This window comes from Muntiacus reevesi, chromosome 14 (genome assembly GCF_963930625.1).
Source record: "Muntiacus reevesi chromosome 14, mMunRee1.1, whole genome shotgun sequence".
Lineage (NCBI taxonomy): Eukaryota > Metazoa > Chordata > Mammalia > Artiodactyla > Cervidae > Muntiacus > Muntiacus reevesi.
Window position 1 is genome coordinate 28,147,280 of NC_089262.1, and position 19,297 is coordinate 28,166,576.

General features: G+C 45.3%; 1 protein-coding gene across 4 annotated transcripts in view; it reads left to right on the plus strand.

The window, feature by feature from the left end:
* Nucleotides 1-19,297, plus strand: part of PDZD2 (PDZ domain containing 2) — a 395,696-nt gene that overhangs the window by 294,517 nt on the left and 81,882 nt on the right. For 3 of the 4 annotated variants that reach the window (XM_065905523.1, XM_065905524.1, XM_065905526.1), the window contains 3 exons: nt 7,313-7,455; nt 10,452-10,584; nt 15,933-16,082. In XM_065905523.1, the coding sequence (XP_065761595.1) occupies nt 7,313-7,455; nt 10,452-10,584; nt 15,933-16,082 (426 nt within the window). The remainder of the gene's footprint in view (nt 1-7,312; nt 7,456-10,451; nt 10,585-15,932; nt 16,083-19,297) is intronic. The other variant, XM_065905525.1, reaches the window with a different exon arrangement.

A 19,297-nucleotide genomic window follows, 5' to 3' on the forward strand; every position in this document is an offset into this window, starting at 1 on the left:
TGGGGACAGGGGACTCCCCAGCCATTCTTTGTGTAAGCAGATGGTGAACAGAAGTTAGGACCCAGGCTTTAGAGACGCTTGCCGTCCTAGTGGGGTTTGAGGGTGAATTGTAATCATGCGGGAGGGGAGGGGAGGGTGGTACTGTAGGTGCGTGCAGTGTGAGCATAGGGGGCAGTCAGGAGGGGTGGGTCTTAACCCAGATTTAACCTGGGGGCAAGGAAAGGGCATGGACCAGGCTGGGGCAAGTAGAAGGAAAGGCTGATTCAAGGGTTTAAGTAGGGGGAGAGGGCGTGTGGTTTCCTCTGCCGGGAGTGTCCCGTTTACAGGCCTGTGTCAGAATCTAGCATCAAGGACTCGGGTTGTCAATAAAGCACCTAGACTAGCTGTCTTTAATTAATTAGCCTCCTGAAGAGGATACGCTTGTTGCTGAGGGTGTGTTTTTTTAGCTTTGTAAAACAGATTTTATACCAGCTATCTGAGCAGTAAGTAGTAGGCACCTTCAGTGTAGTATTCCTCTGAAGTATGTTTAGTATCCAGTTTGAAATCTGTGTCTTAAAGCCCCCATTAGATGTATTCAAGTCATTCAGAAGTCAGAACTAACAGCTCTTCAATGATCCAAGCAAGGTTTTAATATTATGGTTAAAAGGTAAAGCTTTATAAAAGTAGCTACTATTTCAATACCTATTTGGTTAGCATTTTCTGATAGAATATAATCAAGAAGAAAGACTTCCAGGCAAATTCTATTTATTAGAAAGTAAAATATGCGCTTTCAGGTTCTGCACGTCTGTGGCCATCTAGGCAACAAAAGTGGTAGTTGTGATGTAGGGAAGTGATACAGACAGGATCCCGCTGTATCTCTAACCTAGAATTCCTGGAGGAAGTCAGGGTTTGTTTAAAATAAAAAAAAATAAGTTTTCAGTTGAAGCCAGAGCATTTACTGCAGTGAGATTCTGGTTGGATGATGTGTCTTCTCACATTTGGGGCAAAGATGCTGTTGTAACATTTTATTTTGGGTTCCAGCAAATGAGGTCATTTAAATGCTGCTGCGGCAACTCCCTTTAATATACTACCCCTGTTTTTGGTAAATAAATCCCTCTGTTTGCCTTCGTGGAGAGATGCATGTGTGAGCTCACACAGTAATTGGCGGTTTATAGGAAAGGGTAGCACTCCGACATTAATAGAGACATCCACAGCATCCAATTTTGCGTGGTTTGGCTTTTTCTCAACAGACTGACAAAGTCTCACTGCCCTTTCAGGCAACGTAGAAGGAAGCAAAAGCCCAAGCCATCTGTCTAGACAGGGTCTGCTTCAGAACTCCGTCATCTCTACAACTGGATCTGTGTTCACACTCTGAACATTGGCAAACGTGCAGGTCTCCCATCTGGGCAAACTTCTTAATGTCAGTCTCAATAACTTTGAAGACCCCTAAGATTAGGGTAAACATTCTCTTGTTTGTTCTTTCAGTGACATTTATGCAGTATTGTGATGTGCTAGGCACTTCTCTAGCTGCTGGAAAATCCATTGGTAAATGAGAGACAAGGTTCCTATCTTGTGGCATTTATCACATATAAGGGGCCACAGGCAGTAAATACATAAACAAAAGCAGAATGTTAGATGCTGACCGCAAGTACAATAAATGAAATAAAACAGAGTGAAGTAAAAGATGTCCCAGCAGTGACATGGGCGGGGGGCCAGTTGACATTGGGTGTCAGCGAAGACCTTACTAAAGAGGCCATGTTTTAGCTGAAGACTGTGTGTCAGGAGAAGAGAAGCCCTGCAGTATCTGGGGGCAGAATGTTTCTGGTGAGAAGCTAGCATCTGAAGCTGCCATAAGACAGGAATGTTAGAATATTCTGGTAGCAGAGACTGCAGCATAGTGAGTGATAGGGAGAGGACTAAGAGGTGATGTGAAAGATATGAACAAGACAAGATTACAAAAGTTGATGTTTACCATTGCAAAGAGTGTGGACCTTATTCTGTATCTAGTGGGAAGCTGTCAGAAGGTTTAAGTTAAATGCATCATGATGTTTTCTTTAAAGTTTATCCTAAACGTGTAATGGAGAATAGTGGCTTGTGAGAGGTAAAACTTAAAAATGGAGACCAGATTGGAGAGTATGATAACCCAAGCTAAAAATGCTGGTGATTGATGAGGGTGGTGGCAGAGAAGAGGAGCAGAGGTAGATGGATGTGGATCTGTTTTGCAAATAGAGCCTTTGGAGCTCACTTATGATTTAATATAGGAAATAGAAGGATGAATCAAAGACAGTCCTTGGGTGTTTGGTTTGCATATCCTCTTAAGCTTGAATCGATGATACTGCTGTTCCCGTTGAGATGACAAAGCCAGGAAGAGGAGAGACTGTATTGGTGTGTGTAGTGGATATCTAAGTGGAATTGTAAGAAGACAGTTGGGAATATACCTGATATTATTGTATTTAAGTTGGCCTGTTGGGTTTTGGCTAGTTCCAGCTTTAGACTAATAAACTTTAGACACTGATTTTATTTTTAACTGAACACTGCTTTCATCTGTAGGCAGCTAGATTTAATACGACAATTGTACAATTAAGACTGATAGCATCTGCCGCTTCCTATTTCTGACTTCCTTTGTGTTCCTCAGAACTCCTTCATTAGATGATCAAGAAATTCCATGGTGAGGAAACTTGCATCATTTTCTTTGAATTCTCCCCTTTTAGTTCCTACGGTCTGTTAGGGCAGGGGAATCATCTTATTGGATAAAAGTGAGAAAGGAGATCTGTTTCTGGGCCAGTATAATTAGGGGCTTTATTAGAGATTGGTCATTTCTGCCCTCTGAAGCTTTTTAAGATTTTTTTTGTGTGTGTGTGATGTGGACCATTCTTTTTATTTAAAATTTTAATTAATTTATTGTAATTGCTTTACAATATTGTGTTGGCCTCCACCATAGAACAATGCAAATGAGCCACAAGTACACAGATATCCCCTTCCCTCCTGAACCTCCTCCCCACCCCCACCCCTCCCCAGCCCTCTTGGTCCTCACAGAGCACTAGGTTGAGCTCTCTGCCCATGCGGCAGCTTCCCGCTGGCTCTCTGTTTTACACATGATGGTATATATGTCAGTGCTGCTGTCTCTGCTCATCCCACCCTCCCCCTCCTCCATGTGGCCACAGTCTGTTTTTTATGTCTGCATCTCTATTCCTGCCCTGTAAATAGGTTCATCAATACCATTTTTTTCTAGATTCCATATATATGCGTTAATATATGAAATTTGTTTCTCTTTCTTTCTTCACTCTGTATAATAGGCTCCAGGTCCATTCACCTCACTAGAGCTGACTCAAATGTGTTCCTTTTTATGACTGAGTAATGCTCCATGGTATATATGTACCACAACTTCTTTTTCCATTCATCTGCCAATGGACAGGTGGGTTGCTTCTGTGTCCCAGCTGTTGTAAACAGCGCTACTATTAACATTGGGGTACATGTGGCTTTTACATTTATGGTTTTCTCAGAGTATATGTCCAGTCGCAGGATTACTGGGTCATATGGTAGTTTTATTCCTAGTTTTTTTTTTTTAAGGAATCTCCATACTGTTCTCCACAGTGGCTATATCAATTTGCATTCCCACCAACAGTGCAAGAAGATTCCCTTTTTTTTCCACACCCTCTCCAACATTTATTGTTTGTAGATTTTTTGATGATGGCCATTCTGACTGGTGCGAATTGCTAACTCATTGTAGTTTTGACTTGCATTTCTCTAATAATGGTGATGTTGAGTATCTTTTCTTGTTTTTGTTGGCCATCTGCATGTCTCTTTGGAGAAAAGTCTGTTTAGGTCTTCCTCCCACTTTTTGAATTGGGTTGTTTGTTTTTCTAGTATTGAGCTGCCTGAGCTGCTTATGTGTTTTGAAGATTAAGCCTTTGTCAGTTTCATTTGCAATTATTTTTCCCCATTCTGAGGGTTGTCTTTTCATCTTGTTCACAGTTTCCTTTGCTGTGCAAAAGCTTTTAAGTTTAATTAGGTCCCACTTGTTTATTTTTGTTTTTATTTCCATTGCTCTCAGAGGTGGGTCATAGAGAATCTTGCTGTGATTTATGTCAAGGAGTGTACTGCCTATGTTTTCCTCTAAGAGTTTTCTGACCTTACATTTATGTCTTTAATCCATCTGAGTTCATTTTCGTGTACGGTGTTAGGAGATGTTCTATTCCATTCTTTTATGTGTAGCTGTTCAGTTTTCCCAGCACCACTTATTGAAGAGGCTATCTTTTCTCCATTGTATATTCCTGCCTCCTGTGGCCGTGGACCATTCTTAAAATCTTTATTGAATTTGTTACAATATTGCTTCAGTTTTATGTTTTGGTTTTTTGGCCAAGAGGCATGTTGGATCTTAACTCCCTGACCAGGATTCACACCCACATCTCCTGCATTGGAAGATGAAACCATAACCACTGGACCTTCAGAGAAGTCCCCCTCTGAAGTCATTTATATTAGATATGTGGTTTTCTTTTACTTTCAACTAGTTGTGTGCATCTTGGGCAGGGGTGTGGAGTGGGTTTGTGGGTGTTCTCAATGAATACTGTCTTTAACTCCTCTGTCAGGGTAAACGTTTTAGGCCATCCTTCTTTCCCCATGATCATAGTTCTGCATGTTTCTTGTCACAAGTCCTTAAAAAGCATTTAAGAACTAGAACTGTATCCAGTATTGTCACATCCTCTGTGAACCATACCTAACATCTTATATTTAGCCAAAAGAGGGTAGGATGGGAGAAAATGATGGTGTAATTAGTCATAGGGATGGATAGGTTTTTACTAATTTGGGCTAAAACTGAAGGAATTTTCTTGTATCTGGGCTCTTAATAATGGTCCCTGTTGTTCTTGGGAAAGAGTTCCATAGCTTTTCTGTACTGGGAGAGAGAGGAACACTGTCCCACATCTTCAGGACACCAGGAGCCATGGGATATCTTCCAAGGGAAAAAAAAAAGTCAGGCCACCATCTGTGCTCATTTCTTACCTACTCTATGAGGCCCAGGGAGGCAGCCACAGGGCTGGCCTGTGTGTAAATGCAGGATGCTCAGCTCTCCAAGACAACAGCTAATCAGCACATCCCTGGCTGTGCGCTCTTTGGTTCTCCACCTGGCATACAGTCTCGTGTACTGGAAGTATCGAAAGTTGCTGTCTTGTGGTAATTTTCAAGGATGGCTTCTTGGAAGGAGTGAAGCCGTGAGAGACGCTGAAGGCAGGGAAGGCTGTTCCTGAATGGGAAGGAAAGGTGTTCCAGAGGTCAGAGGCAACAAACCAAAACCCAGGGAGTCCAAAGTGAGACGATGGGATGATGTAGGGCTTGTTGACAAGTTCATGAACTACTGTGGTAAGCCAGTGACTTCTGAAGTTACATTTGGCCAGACAGGCTTCATGGGCCTGTGGTCAGTGGATGGAGGAGACAGTTGGCATCACCGCGTGTTGCTGGAATTGTGGGGCCTCTGTGAGCAGCCCTGGGCTTGGAAAAGAGTAGGACCCAACAAGTCTCTGTCTGCTAATAATTTCCCTAGACATTCCTGTTGCTGCACATCAGTGACCATTCCACATCTGTTTTTTTACTGTTGCATAAAGCCTCATTTTAGTTTCTGACAGTATGCACTTCAGATTTTCTAAATGCCTCACATTTTTTCTCTTTTGCAAACAGCTTGAATGGGCAGGTTGCCTGTTTTGGGGGAGATGATGGCTTTGTCTGTATTGGGCCTTAGCAGCTCCAGTGGACCTTCATGGTGGATGGAGAAAGCAGATGGTTTTTGCTTTATAAATTGAGAAATGCATTGGGATCCCTACCTGTATACCTACAACTAAAAAAGACTTTGGGATGAGCCTAAAGTCAGCCTCCCAGATAAACCACTTTGGAAGCTTTTGCTTTCATTTCTCTGAATAGCCGAGTGTCTGAGGGAACTCCAGTGTTTTGGAGTGGATGTATGTTTGTGTCCTTGGAATGGAATATGGAGTCAAATGTAGAAGGAACCAAAGCAGTTCAGAGGACTTAGAGACCTTTTTTTGTTGTTGTTTAGTTGTTCAGTCACGTCCAACACTTTCGTGACCCCACAGACTGTAGCCCGCCAGGCTCCTCTGTCCATGGGATTCTCCAGGCAAGAATGCTGGAGTGGGTTGCCATTTCCTTCTCCAGGGGATCTTCCTGACCCAGGAATCGAACCTGCATCTCCTGCAAGTCTCCTACATGGCAGGCAGAATCTTTACCACTGAGCCACCAGGGAAGCCCTACAGACCTCTATTAGTTTTTTAAAATGATTGATTTTGGGAAATTCCTGGCAGTCCAGTGGTTAAGACTCCATGCATCCAATGCTGGGGGCGTGGGTTCAATCCCTGGTTGGGGAACTAAGACCCCCCAAAAAATAAGTAAAATAAAAAAGATAGATTTTTATAGTTGTCATAGCATTTTTTAATGTTTATAAAGAGCATATTGACCAATGTGTGTAGAAGTTGATAACAAATTCACCAGTGAATTTCCTATTTTGATTTCTCCAAGATCTCATTCACATGTTGTCAGGAAGTTTAAGATTCAATTCAGTGTGATGTTTTTAACATTTATGCGTGTGTAAGTCACATATGGTTACCGATTACGTTTATTATGTATCTTACTAGGTGTCAGGAGCATTGCTGCCTGCTTCCTGTCTCGTTTAATCCTAACACCAGACTTGGAAGTTTTAATAATGATCCCCACTTTAAAGCCAGGGAAACTGAGGTTTTGAGGCCTCAAGTGATTTTCATAAGTACGAAGTGGTAAAGGTTGGCTCAAACTAGTTGATGTCTCCTGGCTCTGTCTTCCTTTCATCTCCCTTTATTAATTAGTAGCTGTCATAAATAAACGGAACCCAGATATAGCCAGTGTTTACTCACATAGTGGTATCTGGGTTTCAGGCAGAAGAGCTTTACTTAACAGGATCCTGGTCCGGGAATTCACACATCACCTTTGCTGTGCTGTCCAAAGTCATCTCCACTGGCCCCAGGTGGCTCATTCAATTTAACTAAAATGAAATGAAACATTCAGTGTCTCCTTTGCCAGCAGCCACATTTCAGGCATTCGACAGCCACCTGTGGCTGGCAGCTGTCCTGCTAGATGATGCAGACACAGAATACTCTTGCCATCATAGAGAACTGGATTGGGCAGCACTGACTGCTCGAGACGTTGGTCCAACCTGTAGAATTTTCTCATCGGTGGTCCTCTGCAGTGTCTGTCAACAAGTGATGGGACTCGGCCAGACCTCCAGCCACCCCTCCTGCGACAATGGTGCGTGTCTGTCCACATGCTTCACAGTGTACTCACTTTTTCTTCCAAGGAGGAAGTTGGCCGGATATGGAAGATGGAGCTGCTTAAAGAATCGGATGGGCTGGGAATTCAGGTTAGTGGAGGCCGAGGATCAAAGCGCTCACCTCACGCTATCGTTGTCACCCAAGTGAAGGAAGGCGGTGCCGCTCACAGGTGACTAGATAACTCTCCCCTTTCTCTGCTTCCTTGCCCTCCCCTCCCCTGCCCCCGGGTGCCAGGGGGTAGTCAAAGGCCTGGTGATTACAGCTTAGGAGGAAGGTGCTGGAGCATCAGGAAATCAGGCACGAGCAGTTCTAATTAAATGCCCTTCTGAGCACAGGAAGTGGCTAATTGGTGGGGCCACCGCACGAAGGAGGGATTAAATTTCTTTCTAGTCCAGTTTGAGTGTCAAGTGAATGTTATCCTGAGTTTGGGGATGCTGGTACACGTGGTCCCTTGTCAAGAGTGTACTACCAACTAATAAAAATAAATGAAAACAAAATTTAAAAAATTTTAAAAAAAAAGAGTGTACCACATGGTTGAACACCACATCCTTCACATCGTCACTGTGGCTGATGACTTGGGAAAGTGATGGGGTTTAAACATGACCACAGTCCACCTGCCATGTCATGTCTGTCAAGATTTGATACACATGTAAACACGTGTGTCTTGGTCATGCAGGTGTGGAGGGAGAAAAATAAATGTGAGTTTTCTCCTTGTGACCTGAAAACCATTCACACTCCAAAGCTACTTTTTTAACCTTAAGAGTCATCTGAAGTAGGAAGATGGGTGGTGCTTAGGCAGAGCATGTCAAAGAAGAAGTCCATGTTGAGTCAGAGGGAGGTAGCCGTCCCGAGATGGAAGGTAGCTCCTACTATGTGGCTGATTGCTCCTGTATACATAGGGCATCTACTGTTTGCAAAGCACCATAGGGTGTATTCGTATGTTGGATGCCCATCTGTATAGAATAAGTGGGTAAAGGTGGAATTTCACTGATGAGGGAGGTGATTCCAGTCTGGAATTAGTATTCAGCCCAGGTCCCCTGATGCTAAGAGGGAAATGGCAAACCAGAGCAATAATGCCCTGCCCAAGACCTTGGGGTCTCTCAAAAACATATCTCATTAGGCAAAGTTGAAGGAGCTTGAAGTATTTGGTCTGAAGAACAGAATACCGAGGAGAGGACCAGTGCACATATTATCAACGTGTTCAATGCTCATCGGTCCCATAACTAGAAAGTATGATCCTGTTAGCCTGAGTAGAGAAGAGATTAACTTCAGGTGTCACTTATCTGGGTGGCGGTAATTACCGAAGGTTTAAGATCTTAGGTAGTTCTTATCCAGAAGAGCATCATCATACTTCCCAAAGGATAGATGCTTTAAAGAATTCTCATCAGGTAGCCATTTCCCCATTACTCCTAGGTCTTTGGAAAGTTGGCAATTAGGAAATTCCTGTGCCCAGAGCTGAGGTTACATAGAACTCTTCTTATCCATTTTTCAAGTGAGCCATTTTTTAATGGGTCTCACCATTTTCTTACACCCCTAGCCTGTATGTGAGTATGTGTCTGGTTGTCTGGGTGTTTAATTCACATGTGGGGCATTCTAGTTAATAACTGGAGCTGAGAAAGATGGGATCAAAGAGGAAAATAAGAGGAACAGAGACATGGATGTCTTGATGGTGGTGTGGATAAGTAAACCCAAGGACCCTGGGCCAGACCGCTGTGTTCTCCTGTATTCCTGAATGCCTCTCCTTCGGAGAGCTCACCCTCATGCCTCCTTGAGGCTCCAGTGTGCTTATTGTCCATGGTTTCCCTCTTTCTCCTCTCTTTCCATCTCAAGCAGCTACTGTGATTCTGAGCATTTCTCTGCTTTTGGGATTTTTGAAGGACAGAAAGCAGAGATTGTCAGCAGTCTCTCACACCTCCTGTCTTCTGTTAAAGCCTAAATTCATAGAAAAGATAATGATACATGCCCCAGAGGACAGAGAGAGAAAATGGTGAGGGAGAGGAGGAGAGGGAAGTTGGTTAATTTATTGAAAGAAAGCAAGGAGGAGAGTCTATAGACTGGAGAGAAAAACACTGGGGTGAATCTGTGTGAGGGACAAGCGTGAGTCCCACCCCTAAATCCTGGATGCTGATGCAAAGCCTCCAGAGGGGATGGTGGGACCTGGGCTTTCGGGCTCTCAGCTTCACCCAATTCCCCATCTCATATTTAGCAGTGGGATGAAGAGCCTCTGGATGCTTTGGGATCGTGGGAGACCAGGCCATTGGAGGCTCAGTTGGCACCCACAGAACTGTTGACCCCCCCCCCCATGACTGATGAGGCCTGCCTGGTGCTCTATAATCGTCTGTCCCCTGGACCTCTATAGGGCAGGCAGACCCCGTAGTGATTGGACCTCCTTCCAGCCCAGTAGGAAGGAAGCTCCAAGTAATTCAGTTAATTTAAAGGAAACAAAGAGAACATATTTGCATGCCTGTAATGTACACCAGGTCTTTTCCCTGCAACAGCAATAACTTAGGCAGTTTCTTTGTTCATTTTTTGTTCATCCATCTGCTTATGGAGCTTGGCGGCAGAGACACAAAGAGGAAGGAGGCAGTTTGAGACTTGACCCACAAGGCCCCGTGACACTTGGGCTCAGGGGTTACAGACGCATGAGGTGCAGGGTCTCAGGTGCCACAGAGGAAATCCTGGGGGGAGAGAGGGAGGGTTAAGGAAGGATTCCTGGCGAGCTTCGGATACCTTCGTTCTTCTGGGGCTCAGTTCAGAGACTCAGCTGATAACTCAGTCACAAGGGCAGGATAGCAGGTAGGGTTGAGAAAAGAAAGACTTAACGATCCTAAAGCTTTGGGGTCTCGGTTCCTCTCCATCATGTCTCCACCTGGATGGGAGGTGTTTCATTGACACTGATGTAGGATATGGTGGTAACTTACGATCGTGCCTGTAACTAAGGGACCCTCTGAAATCGTGAAGCTCTTAGCTCTGCTAACTGGGCATCTGGACCCTGACAGAAGGATGAACAGTCCCACCCCAGCTGTCCCCATCTTCCCTACTCCTCTGTAGCCCATTTTGGACTGTCCCCTTCTGATAACCCTCCCCAACTCCAGGAAGATGGCCCTTCTCAAGCCTAGAACATCTTGACAAGGGATTTTTTTTTTCCCATCTCCATTTCCTCAGGGATGGCAGACTGTCCTTAGGAGATGAGCTGCTGGTAATCAATGGTCACTTACTAGTTGGGCTCTCCCACGAGGAAGCTGTGGCCATTCTTCGCTCAGCCACTGGAGTGGTTCAGCTGGTGGTGGCCAGCAAGGTAGGTGGATTTGTTTGTTTTGTAAAATATTTTGAATGGCAGTGGCAGATTTGGTTGTGAGCCCTCCCCATGAACCCCCTCACACCCACCTCCTAACACATGCGTACTCAGCTTTGCTTGGGCTAGTCAAATAGCCATGATTCTGCAGTGCAGGCCCACCAGGGGCCCTGAGCTTAAGGGCGTTTAATCACCTTGGCATCCTTTGAGAGTGTTAGTAGGTATATCTGGGCTTCCCTGGTAGCTCAGCTGGTAAAGAATCCGTCTGCAATGCGGGAGACCTGGGTTTGGTCCCTGGATTGGGAAGATCCCCTGGAGAAGGGAATGGCTACCCACTCCAGCATTCTGGCCTGGAGAATTCCATGGACTAGGATGCAGAGTTGGACACAACTGAGCTACTTTCACAATAGGTTTATGTAGGGGATTAAAAAGCATCAGGAGGACTAAGGGAAAGGGATGAATGGGAGAGAAGACAGGATAGAGAGGGTAGCATCTGGCCCAAGGGGAAACCATGGAGAAGATGTGGAAGCAGGGGCAGGAGAGAGAGATGGAGATGTGCATCTCCAACCTGCCGGAAGGAGGTTGGGGTGGCATGGGCAGGCTGCAGGCCTGGGCTCTGACCCCTGGCAGCACAGAGCGTCGGTGCTAGAGGAAGCTTTGTGAACCTTGCTTATCCAGCTATGCCCCCTCCCATCCTCCTCGGTTTTACAAATGACCCGGCAAGACAGAGCTTCCGAGGGGGCCATGATGCAGCTGACAGTGTCAGGACCCTGACTCTTGCTATGATGCCAAGTCTGGCCATGCCCTCTTGTCTGGCTGCCACCTCTTCTTCACGAGACCTCAGGCTGGGGCTCCTTTCACCCCCCACCCACCAGAGCGTGTGAAACTCGTGCTGAGGCCTGGGACCCCCATCTGCTCTCTTCCCGGGGTCTCGGCAGCCTTAGAGCACTGCAGAGAGGCAGTGGGACAGCGGCTGCAGGACAAGGAGAAGGCAGGGCTGTCTGCGTTCTGCTCCGTTGTCTGATGAGGTGGGGACATTCATGAGACCAGGGGAGAACCCTCCGGATTCGGGGGCTAGTGCAGTGGAGACACGGGGCTTCGTTCCAGTTCATCCTGGCTCCAGTTCAGGGGAGCACTGGTATGAACCACCCCGTCCTTAACGCTTCCGAACAATAGCTCTCGCCAGGATGTCTGATTTCCCCCAATTATCCTTGATGCTACTTTTGAACCCTGCATCCACAGGTTTTTATATATTTTCCTTCTTAGATTGCACAGTCTATTGCCCATTTTGTGTGCTGAATCACGTCTGACTCTTTGCTACCCCGTGAACGGTAGCCTGCCAGGCTCCCCTATCCGTGAGATTTCTCAGGCAAGAATACTGAAGTGGGTTGCCGTTTCCTCCTCCAGGGGATCCTTCCAGCCGTGTCTCTTGTGTCTCCTGCGTTGGCAGGCAGATTCTTGACCACTAGCACTTCCTGGGTTTAATAAATAGGTGAGTATTTTGAGTCATCTGAAAAATCTGCTTTCCCCCTTTATGCTTCGCTGGTGGCTCAGCTGTTAAAGAATCCACCTGCAATGCGGGAGACCTGGGTTTGATTCCTGGGTTAGGAAGATCACCTGGAGAAGGGAATGGCTACCCACTCCATTATTCTACCTGGAGAAGTTTCCTTTATACCATGTACCCCAAATCCTGCTTCCAGCCAGAATTCAGAGCTTGGCAAAGACTTGGCAGGAAGAGCTGATGCTGAAGCCCAGGAGGCAGGAATTGAGACCTTCTCCATTTATACACCCCATCTTTGCCTCCCAGAGATGCTGTGGGATCCTCTCCCTAGGGGTGAGACAGGAGCAAAGGCAGGGATGCTCTTGGTCAGCCTAGTGGATCCCGCAAGGAGGGAAAGGCTGAAACAAATTCGTCATTTGACCAGATGTGGTGGGAATTTGAAAAACATTATTGGTTCTTACACACACACACCCTACCTCCCCAAGCTTGCAGTTTAACCATGCAGGGGGCTCTGTACAGGCATTAAAGCATGTCCACCAAACCTTTATTTCTGGGCTGACTTCTTTCTCCTGCTAGTTTGGAAAATGGGAAAGAAATCTCTTCTATGCCAGTCATTATACATAAACAACACAAAGAAAATACAAAACAAAAAATGACCCCTCATGGGTAAAACTAGTAATTAAGGGGCACTTGTGAGATTTTTGAAAACAGACATCACTCATCAACTTGAAGAAAGACACTCACGTGTACTGGGTACCACTGGTTGCCAGGCGTTTTATACCTACTGTCTCATTTAATTCTTAAAGTGAATCCCATGAGAGAGCCATTAGTTCTTTTCATTCGGAAGGTGAGATTAAAAACCTAAGAGATAAGTTAATCTGTCCAGAGGTCATACAGGCAATGGGTGACAGAAGCAGCTTTCATCCTGGGTCCACTGGCCTTCAGAGTTTCATGCTGCCCCTTAGTCACATAAAATTTAAAGGAATCCAGAGCCCACGGTGTTAGAACAAGGTCACGTGTTCCTGCCAGAGGCTGGGACACTTTGGGACACTTGCTGAGGTCTTTGTAGGGCTGAGCAGCGTCCATAGGTGAGGAACAGGCGTCCATGCTGGTTTTCAGTCTGTTGACTCTTGGCCATCTGTCCGGAGCTACGGCCCTAAGGCTGAACAGCCCTCAGAGCTTTCTCCTCCTTCCCATTTGCTTCACCTACAACTAAGCAATATAGGCTGCTGCAGCAGCTGCCAGCTGTTTGCTCCTGAACTTAATCTGCTCCGTCCAAGGTGCTCGTCCATGGAGAAAAGCGCCTCATCATTAGGCACTGCTTGACTTCCGTTCCTCTTCTTTATCCCAAAGATCAAATCATCTACAGACTTCAGTTCTGCCTTTATATTCGAAGAGAAAGAGAAAAGAACAAAAAACTTTTGACTTGCCACATATAGTAATAGTATATTACTATACTGTAGTATACATACTAGTATATATACTATATAGTATACATATAGTATATATACTATACAGAAATAGTAAAAAGAAAATCTAAATTATTGTTGCTGATAAGCATCACTTTGTCACAAAACTTAACAGGCATTGTTTTAGAAATATAACAGTTACTGTCTTCTGGAAAGGATGTCTTGTGTTTCTGCACAGTATGTCATTTGTGTATAAGAGAGGAGCTTAGAGAGTTTTTGTTGAATGAATAAACTCAGAATATCCAAGTTCATCTTGATATTCCTGGAAGTACATGCATAGCAACACGGATCTCTCTTGTGCACTGTCTCTTTTTTGTTTCACTCTTGGTTTTTATTAACAAGAAATATATATTCATTGTATCTAATGTAGAAAACCCAGGAAAAAAGTATAGAGGAGAAAAACTTGATAAAATGTCTAATATTACCAATAGTACCATCCTCTAACTGGCGTTTCCTTCCAGACAGGAACACGTTTTCTTTTAAATGGAATCAAACACAAGGAGACAGTGTACCTGGAGGCAGTCCCGTCAGAATTCAAGGGCCAGCACAGCCCTTTAAAAGCTGTGTATCTTGAGCAAGTTAGTGCTTCTTTCGAAATCTCACTTCTACAGTGAGAATCAATAACTGCTTCATGGGATGTTAGGAAGATTAAATGAACTATAAAGATCTCTAAACAATGTAGGTGGTCACAGTGAGTACTTGGAGAAATGTGTGTCTTTATGGTTTTCGTATTGTATCCAGGTACAATACGTAATAATAATTACATCTGTTACTAATACGGTCCTTATTATCTTTAACCTGCTTTTTCACTGAGTAACCCGCTAAAAGAGCTCTTTCCCCATCAGGAAATGTATTTCTAGATCAACATTTTTAATGACAGTGAGTATTCCATCTTGGGGCTGTTGTGAAATTTACTCAACAGTTGGAACTTTCACTCTTTTAAGCTTTCTTCTATTAAGAGTTGAGCAGCATTGACATCACAGAAAAGGATTCAGCTCACTTTCTCGCAAATAACTCTTTCTCCTTTCCTTGGGCAAGGTCTAAAAGTATGGTAGTCACGAATTACTGATCTAAAATGAATGAGGTTCAGGTACCTTGAAGGAGTGGAATCCACATCAAACTAGGAACAAATGTCACTCACCAGGTGCCAACTAATGTCCCTTTTTTAAGCTGGGTCTTCTTTGTTGTTCTGTCTTCTGTCGTCCCCCAAGGAATATGATGATCAAAACTTTCCACATGTTTCCTTCCTGGTAGAAACTGCTGGTGTGGCAGAAAGAGGAGAGGGCACATTGCTCTTTCATCTGGCCTCAGATCAGCCCTGTAGCCCTGGTCCCTGGCCTCGCATGTCATGTCCTTTCCCAGGAGAGCTGTCAGCTCCCGTGCCTGCCTCATTTGTCCTTGGGATTGTCACGTGGCCTCATGGATCTCACCTGCACCGCACACCCATTCTGACTTTATCTGTGTCTAGGAAGGAAGGGCTGTGTTGATGAAGCCCCCTTTGGAGTCTAATCTTAATAGAATGTGATTCCATGTATTTCTGTTGTCCTTTAAAAGTTGTTCAAGGACTGCTTTCGTGGCAGACATTATCAGTCTCCACTCTCATTGAGATTCAGTAAATGATCTAATCTTTCTAACCAACGGGGGCTTGTGAGATGAGCAGTGAGCGAGAGGAGAATATAGTGGATGTCTGAGCTCTGAGCTCGACCTGGGGACACAGCGCTGAGTCGACATGGTTTGGGGAACTCTCAGACAAAAAGGGAGATAGACGAATAAGTTACATACCCACAGTGAGGCGGTAAATGGTAGAGGACATGAGAGGAGAAAGGTGGGACTCCAGGAAGCCTTGCAAGAGAGGATGCTCACGCTTTGACCAAAGAGGCCTTAGTCTTGGGAAGAAGAGTGGTCTAGACAGGGGAGCTGCAGCTGAGAGGAAGCATGGCTGGGGAGAGCCTGGCATGTTTGAAAGTCAGGGTGGCTTGAGTGGAAGGGAGGCTTGGAGGGAGGAATGGAGGCAGGTGAGTTTGGAGAGCTGGGCAGAGGCCAAATCTCTGATGTTGGCCTGCCAATGAGGGAGTTTAAACTACATCCTGAAAGTAAGACAGTGGGGGCATCGAAGGATCTTAAGTTCAGGGAGCTTAGATTACTCATAGAAACATTTACCTAAGAAATACTGATTCATCAAGAAAAAAAAAAAAAACTCTAGGTTCAAATTGGCCCTATACCCCTGACATGTGAATTCACCTCACACACCTGGAAATGTGGAACGTATACTCCATGTAGTCTTTGGATTGGGAACACGTGACCACCCGCTATTGACTCTGCTGTTTCCTTGACCCTGATATCACAGGGTAATTCATGGGCCTCTCGTTGTTTCCCCATAGGAGAATTCTGCCGAGGACCTCCTGAGGCTGACATCTAAGAGTCTACCTGACCTGACCAGCTCCGCAGAGGACGTGTCCTCTTGGACTGACAACGAAGACCGGGAGCCAGACGAGGACGAAGGCACGGGCGCATCTTCCGTCCAGAGAGCAGTAAGTGAGCCTGCGCTCTGCCGGGATGCTCCGCCGGGACGATGTTCTGCCGAAGACGTGGGTACCAGAGCCAGAGATAAAAGCTTGAGATAGACATTATGGTCCAGACCAGGATGGGAGAAAACCACAGTGCATCTTTTTATTTATTTATTTTTTTGTCAGAATCAGCCAGAAAAATCTACGAAGGTAATACTTTTCGTTTAAGAGAAAACAATTGGCTCTATACCCCTGGAAATAAGAGAGCAATTGGTACTGAGTTCAGTGCCTATATCAACTTCTAGGGTGTCTAGTAATACACACAGGATTTTATTGCTATTTCTTGATACAGTGTTTGAAAATTATTGCTTGTTAAGTTGAGCTTAGACTGAGAGATGTCTGGTTGCAAGTGGAATGTTAAAATAGCACAGAACCCATTCAGGCGAACTTGTATGGATGTATCTCCGAGTTTTAATGAAATGTGGACTATTCAATTGGCTCGTGGGTCTTCCTCACACAGCCTGTGACCCTTCACGCCCTGGTGAGCTGCCCCCACCCCGTGTGGTCTGGCGGAGTCGGGAGGGCTGTGGTTAACTGTGGTTGCAGTGCAGCTCTGCGGGCTCCTCTTTGTATCCCACATCTTACAGATATCTCATATTTAGTATAAAACCTTGTGAGCTGTCGGTCCCCATTCATCCAGGCCTGGGGAGGGTCCCTTCCTTTTGCCATTTGGATCTCTTACTCTTTCCCAGTAGCTCTGAGCCTAGGCAGCATGGTAAGCGTTGGGAAGTTAGTCTTGTCTGTAATTAGGCCTTAGAAGACAGCAACACAAAATGTATCTCTTATCTCGTTTATATAATTGTTATTGTTTAGTAACTCAGTTGTGTCTGACTCTCTGCGACCCCGTGGACTACAGAACACCAGATTTCCCTGTCCTTCACCACCTCCCGGAGTTTGCTCACACTCATGTCCATTGGGCTTCCCTGGTAGCTCAACTCGCAAAGAATCTGCCTGCAGTGCAGGAGACCCCAGTTTGATTCTTGGGTTGGGGAGATCCGCTGAAGAAGGGATACGCTGCCCACTCCAGTGTTCTTGGGCTTCCCTTGTGGCTCAGCTGGTAAGGAATCCGCCTGCAGTGCGGGAGACCTGAGTTCAGTCCCTGGGTTGGGAAGATCCCCTGGAGAAGGGAATGGCTACCCACTCCAGTATTCCAGTATTCTGGCCTGGAGAATTCCATGGACTATACAGTTGCCAAGGGTTGGACACGACTGAGCGATTTTCACTTCACTTCATGTCCACTGCGTCAGTGATGCCATTCAACCATCTCATCCTCTGTTCCCTTCTTTTCCTGCCTCCTGTCTTTACCAGCATCAGAGTCTTTTCCAGTGAGTTGGCTCTTCACATCAGGTGGCCAAAGTATTGGAGCTTCAGCTTATCATCAGTCCTTCCAATCAATATTCAGAATTGATTTCCTTTAGGATTGACTGGTTTGATCTCCTTGCAGTCCAAGGGACTCTCAAAAGTCTTCTCCAGCACCACAGTTTGAAAGCATCAGTTCTTCAGTGCTCAGCCTTTTTTATAGTCCAACTCTCACATCTATATAACTATTTATATTATAATATGATATATTAATTTAAGAAAGAAAAAGTTACTTTTTCCTTTTCTTTTTTATCACTAGAGTTTCAGGGCCACTAAACTATGGTTGTGCAGGTTGTGGACTGCACAAAGGTGCCACATCTAAAGGAACACCGCTTACGTCATAAATATCATAGGCTTTTGTGTTTATGGGGACAGTTTTCTGGAAGATGGCAGTAAAGAGTTTTGTTCTAACAAAATCAGCACATTAAGACTACTTTCCAGTAAACAAAGGAAAACATCCTGAAGAAGGTGTGTGTGTGTGAGTTAGTCAGTCATCAGTCATGTCCAACTCTTTGTGACCCCGTGGACTGTAGCCTGCCAGGCTCCTCTGTCCATGGGATTCTCCAGGCAAGAATACTGGAGTTGGTTGCCATTTCCTTCTCCCCTCCCTGACCCAGGTATCAAACCCACGTCTCTTACATCTCATGCATTGGCAGGGATTTCTTTACCACTGCACCACCTGGGAAGCCCTCCAGAATATATCCTATCTGTATTAAATCTCTTAGTTCTCATACCAGGACCATGTGGCTTTCCCATGAACTACTTGTCACATTTAGATTTGTGCGTATTTGATTAAAATCTGTTTCTCCCATCTAACTGTGAACTCCATGTGATGTGGGAACATGATGTCTGGTTTGGGTTCCCAGTGAATCCCTAGAATTTAGCCAATACATCTGGTGCTGGGTTATAAATAACTTAATACATTTAAAAACAAACAACAGGACAAGCATTCATTTAAAACTAATGAAAAAAATGACAACAAAATCTAACTAGGTTTATCCACCACAAACATTATGGTTACGCCCCTGGCTCATAGCTGACCATATCCTAGCAGCCTCAGAGGGCTGATACCTACATTTCAGCCCCTACAGGGGTGACTTACAGAGACAGATGGCTCTCTGGATAAACCTGGAACTGTCTAAATAGTGTATGTCTCTTCTCCCGCTATTGTCTGCCCACCCTTCAAGGCCAAGATCCTTCTGAGCCTGCCCATCCTTCCTCCTTGTGACATCCCCTCATCCCCCCCAGCACTGTCCGTTCCCTGTTGACAGAGCAGTCACCCTCCACACAGAAGGGGTACGGAGTGTGTGGCAGTCCAGCCAGTAAACTGTTCAACTCCAGCCTGACTCTGCTAGCCCCACCTTTCTAACCAGACATGGCTCAGTTCAGTTCAGTCGTGTTTGACTCTCTGTTTGACCCCATGGACCGCAGCACACCAGGCCTCCCTATCCATCACCAACTCCCGGAGTCCACCCAAACCCATGTCCATCAAGTCAGTGATGCCATCCAACCATCTCATCCTCTGTCGTCCCCTTCTCCTACCCTCAATCTTTCCCAGCATCAGGGTCTTTTCAAAGGAGTCAACTCTTCACATCAGGTAGCCGAAGTATTGGAGTTTCAGCTTCAACACCAGTCCTTCCAATTAACACTCAGGACTGATCTCCTTTAGGATGGACTGGTTGGATCTCCTTGCAGTCCAAGGGACTCTCAAGAGTCTTCTCCAACACCACAGTTCAAAAGCATCAATTCTTCGGCGCTCGGCTTTCTTTGTAGTCCAGCTCTCACATCCATACATGACCACTGGAAAAACCATAACCTTG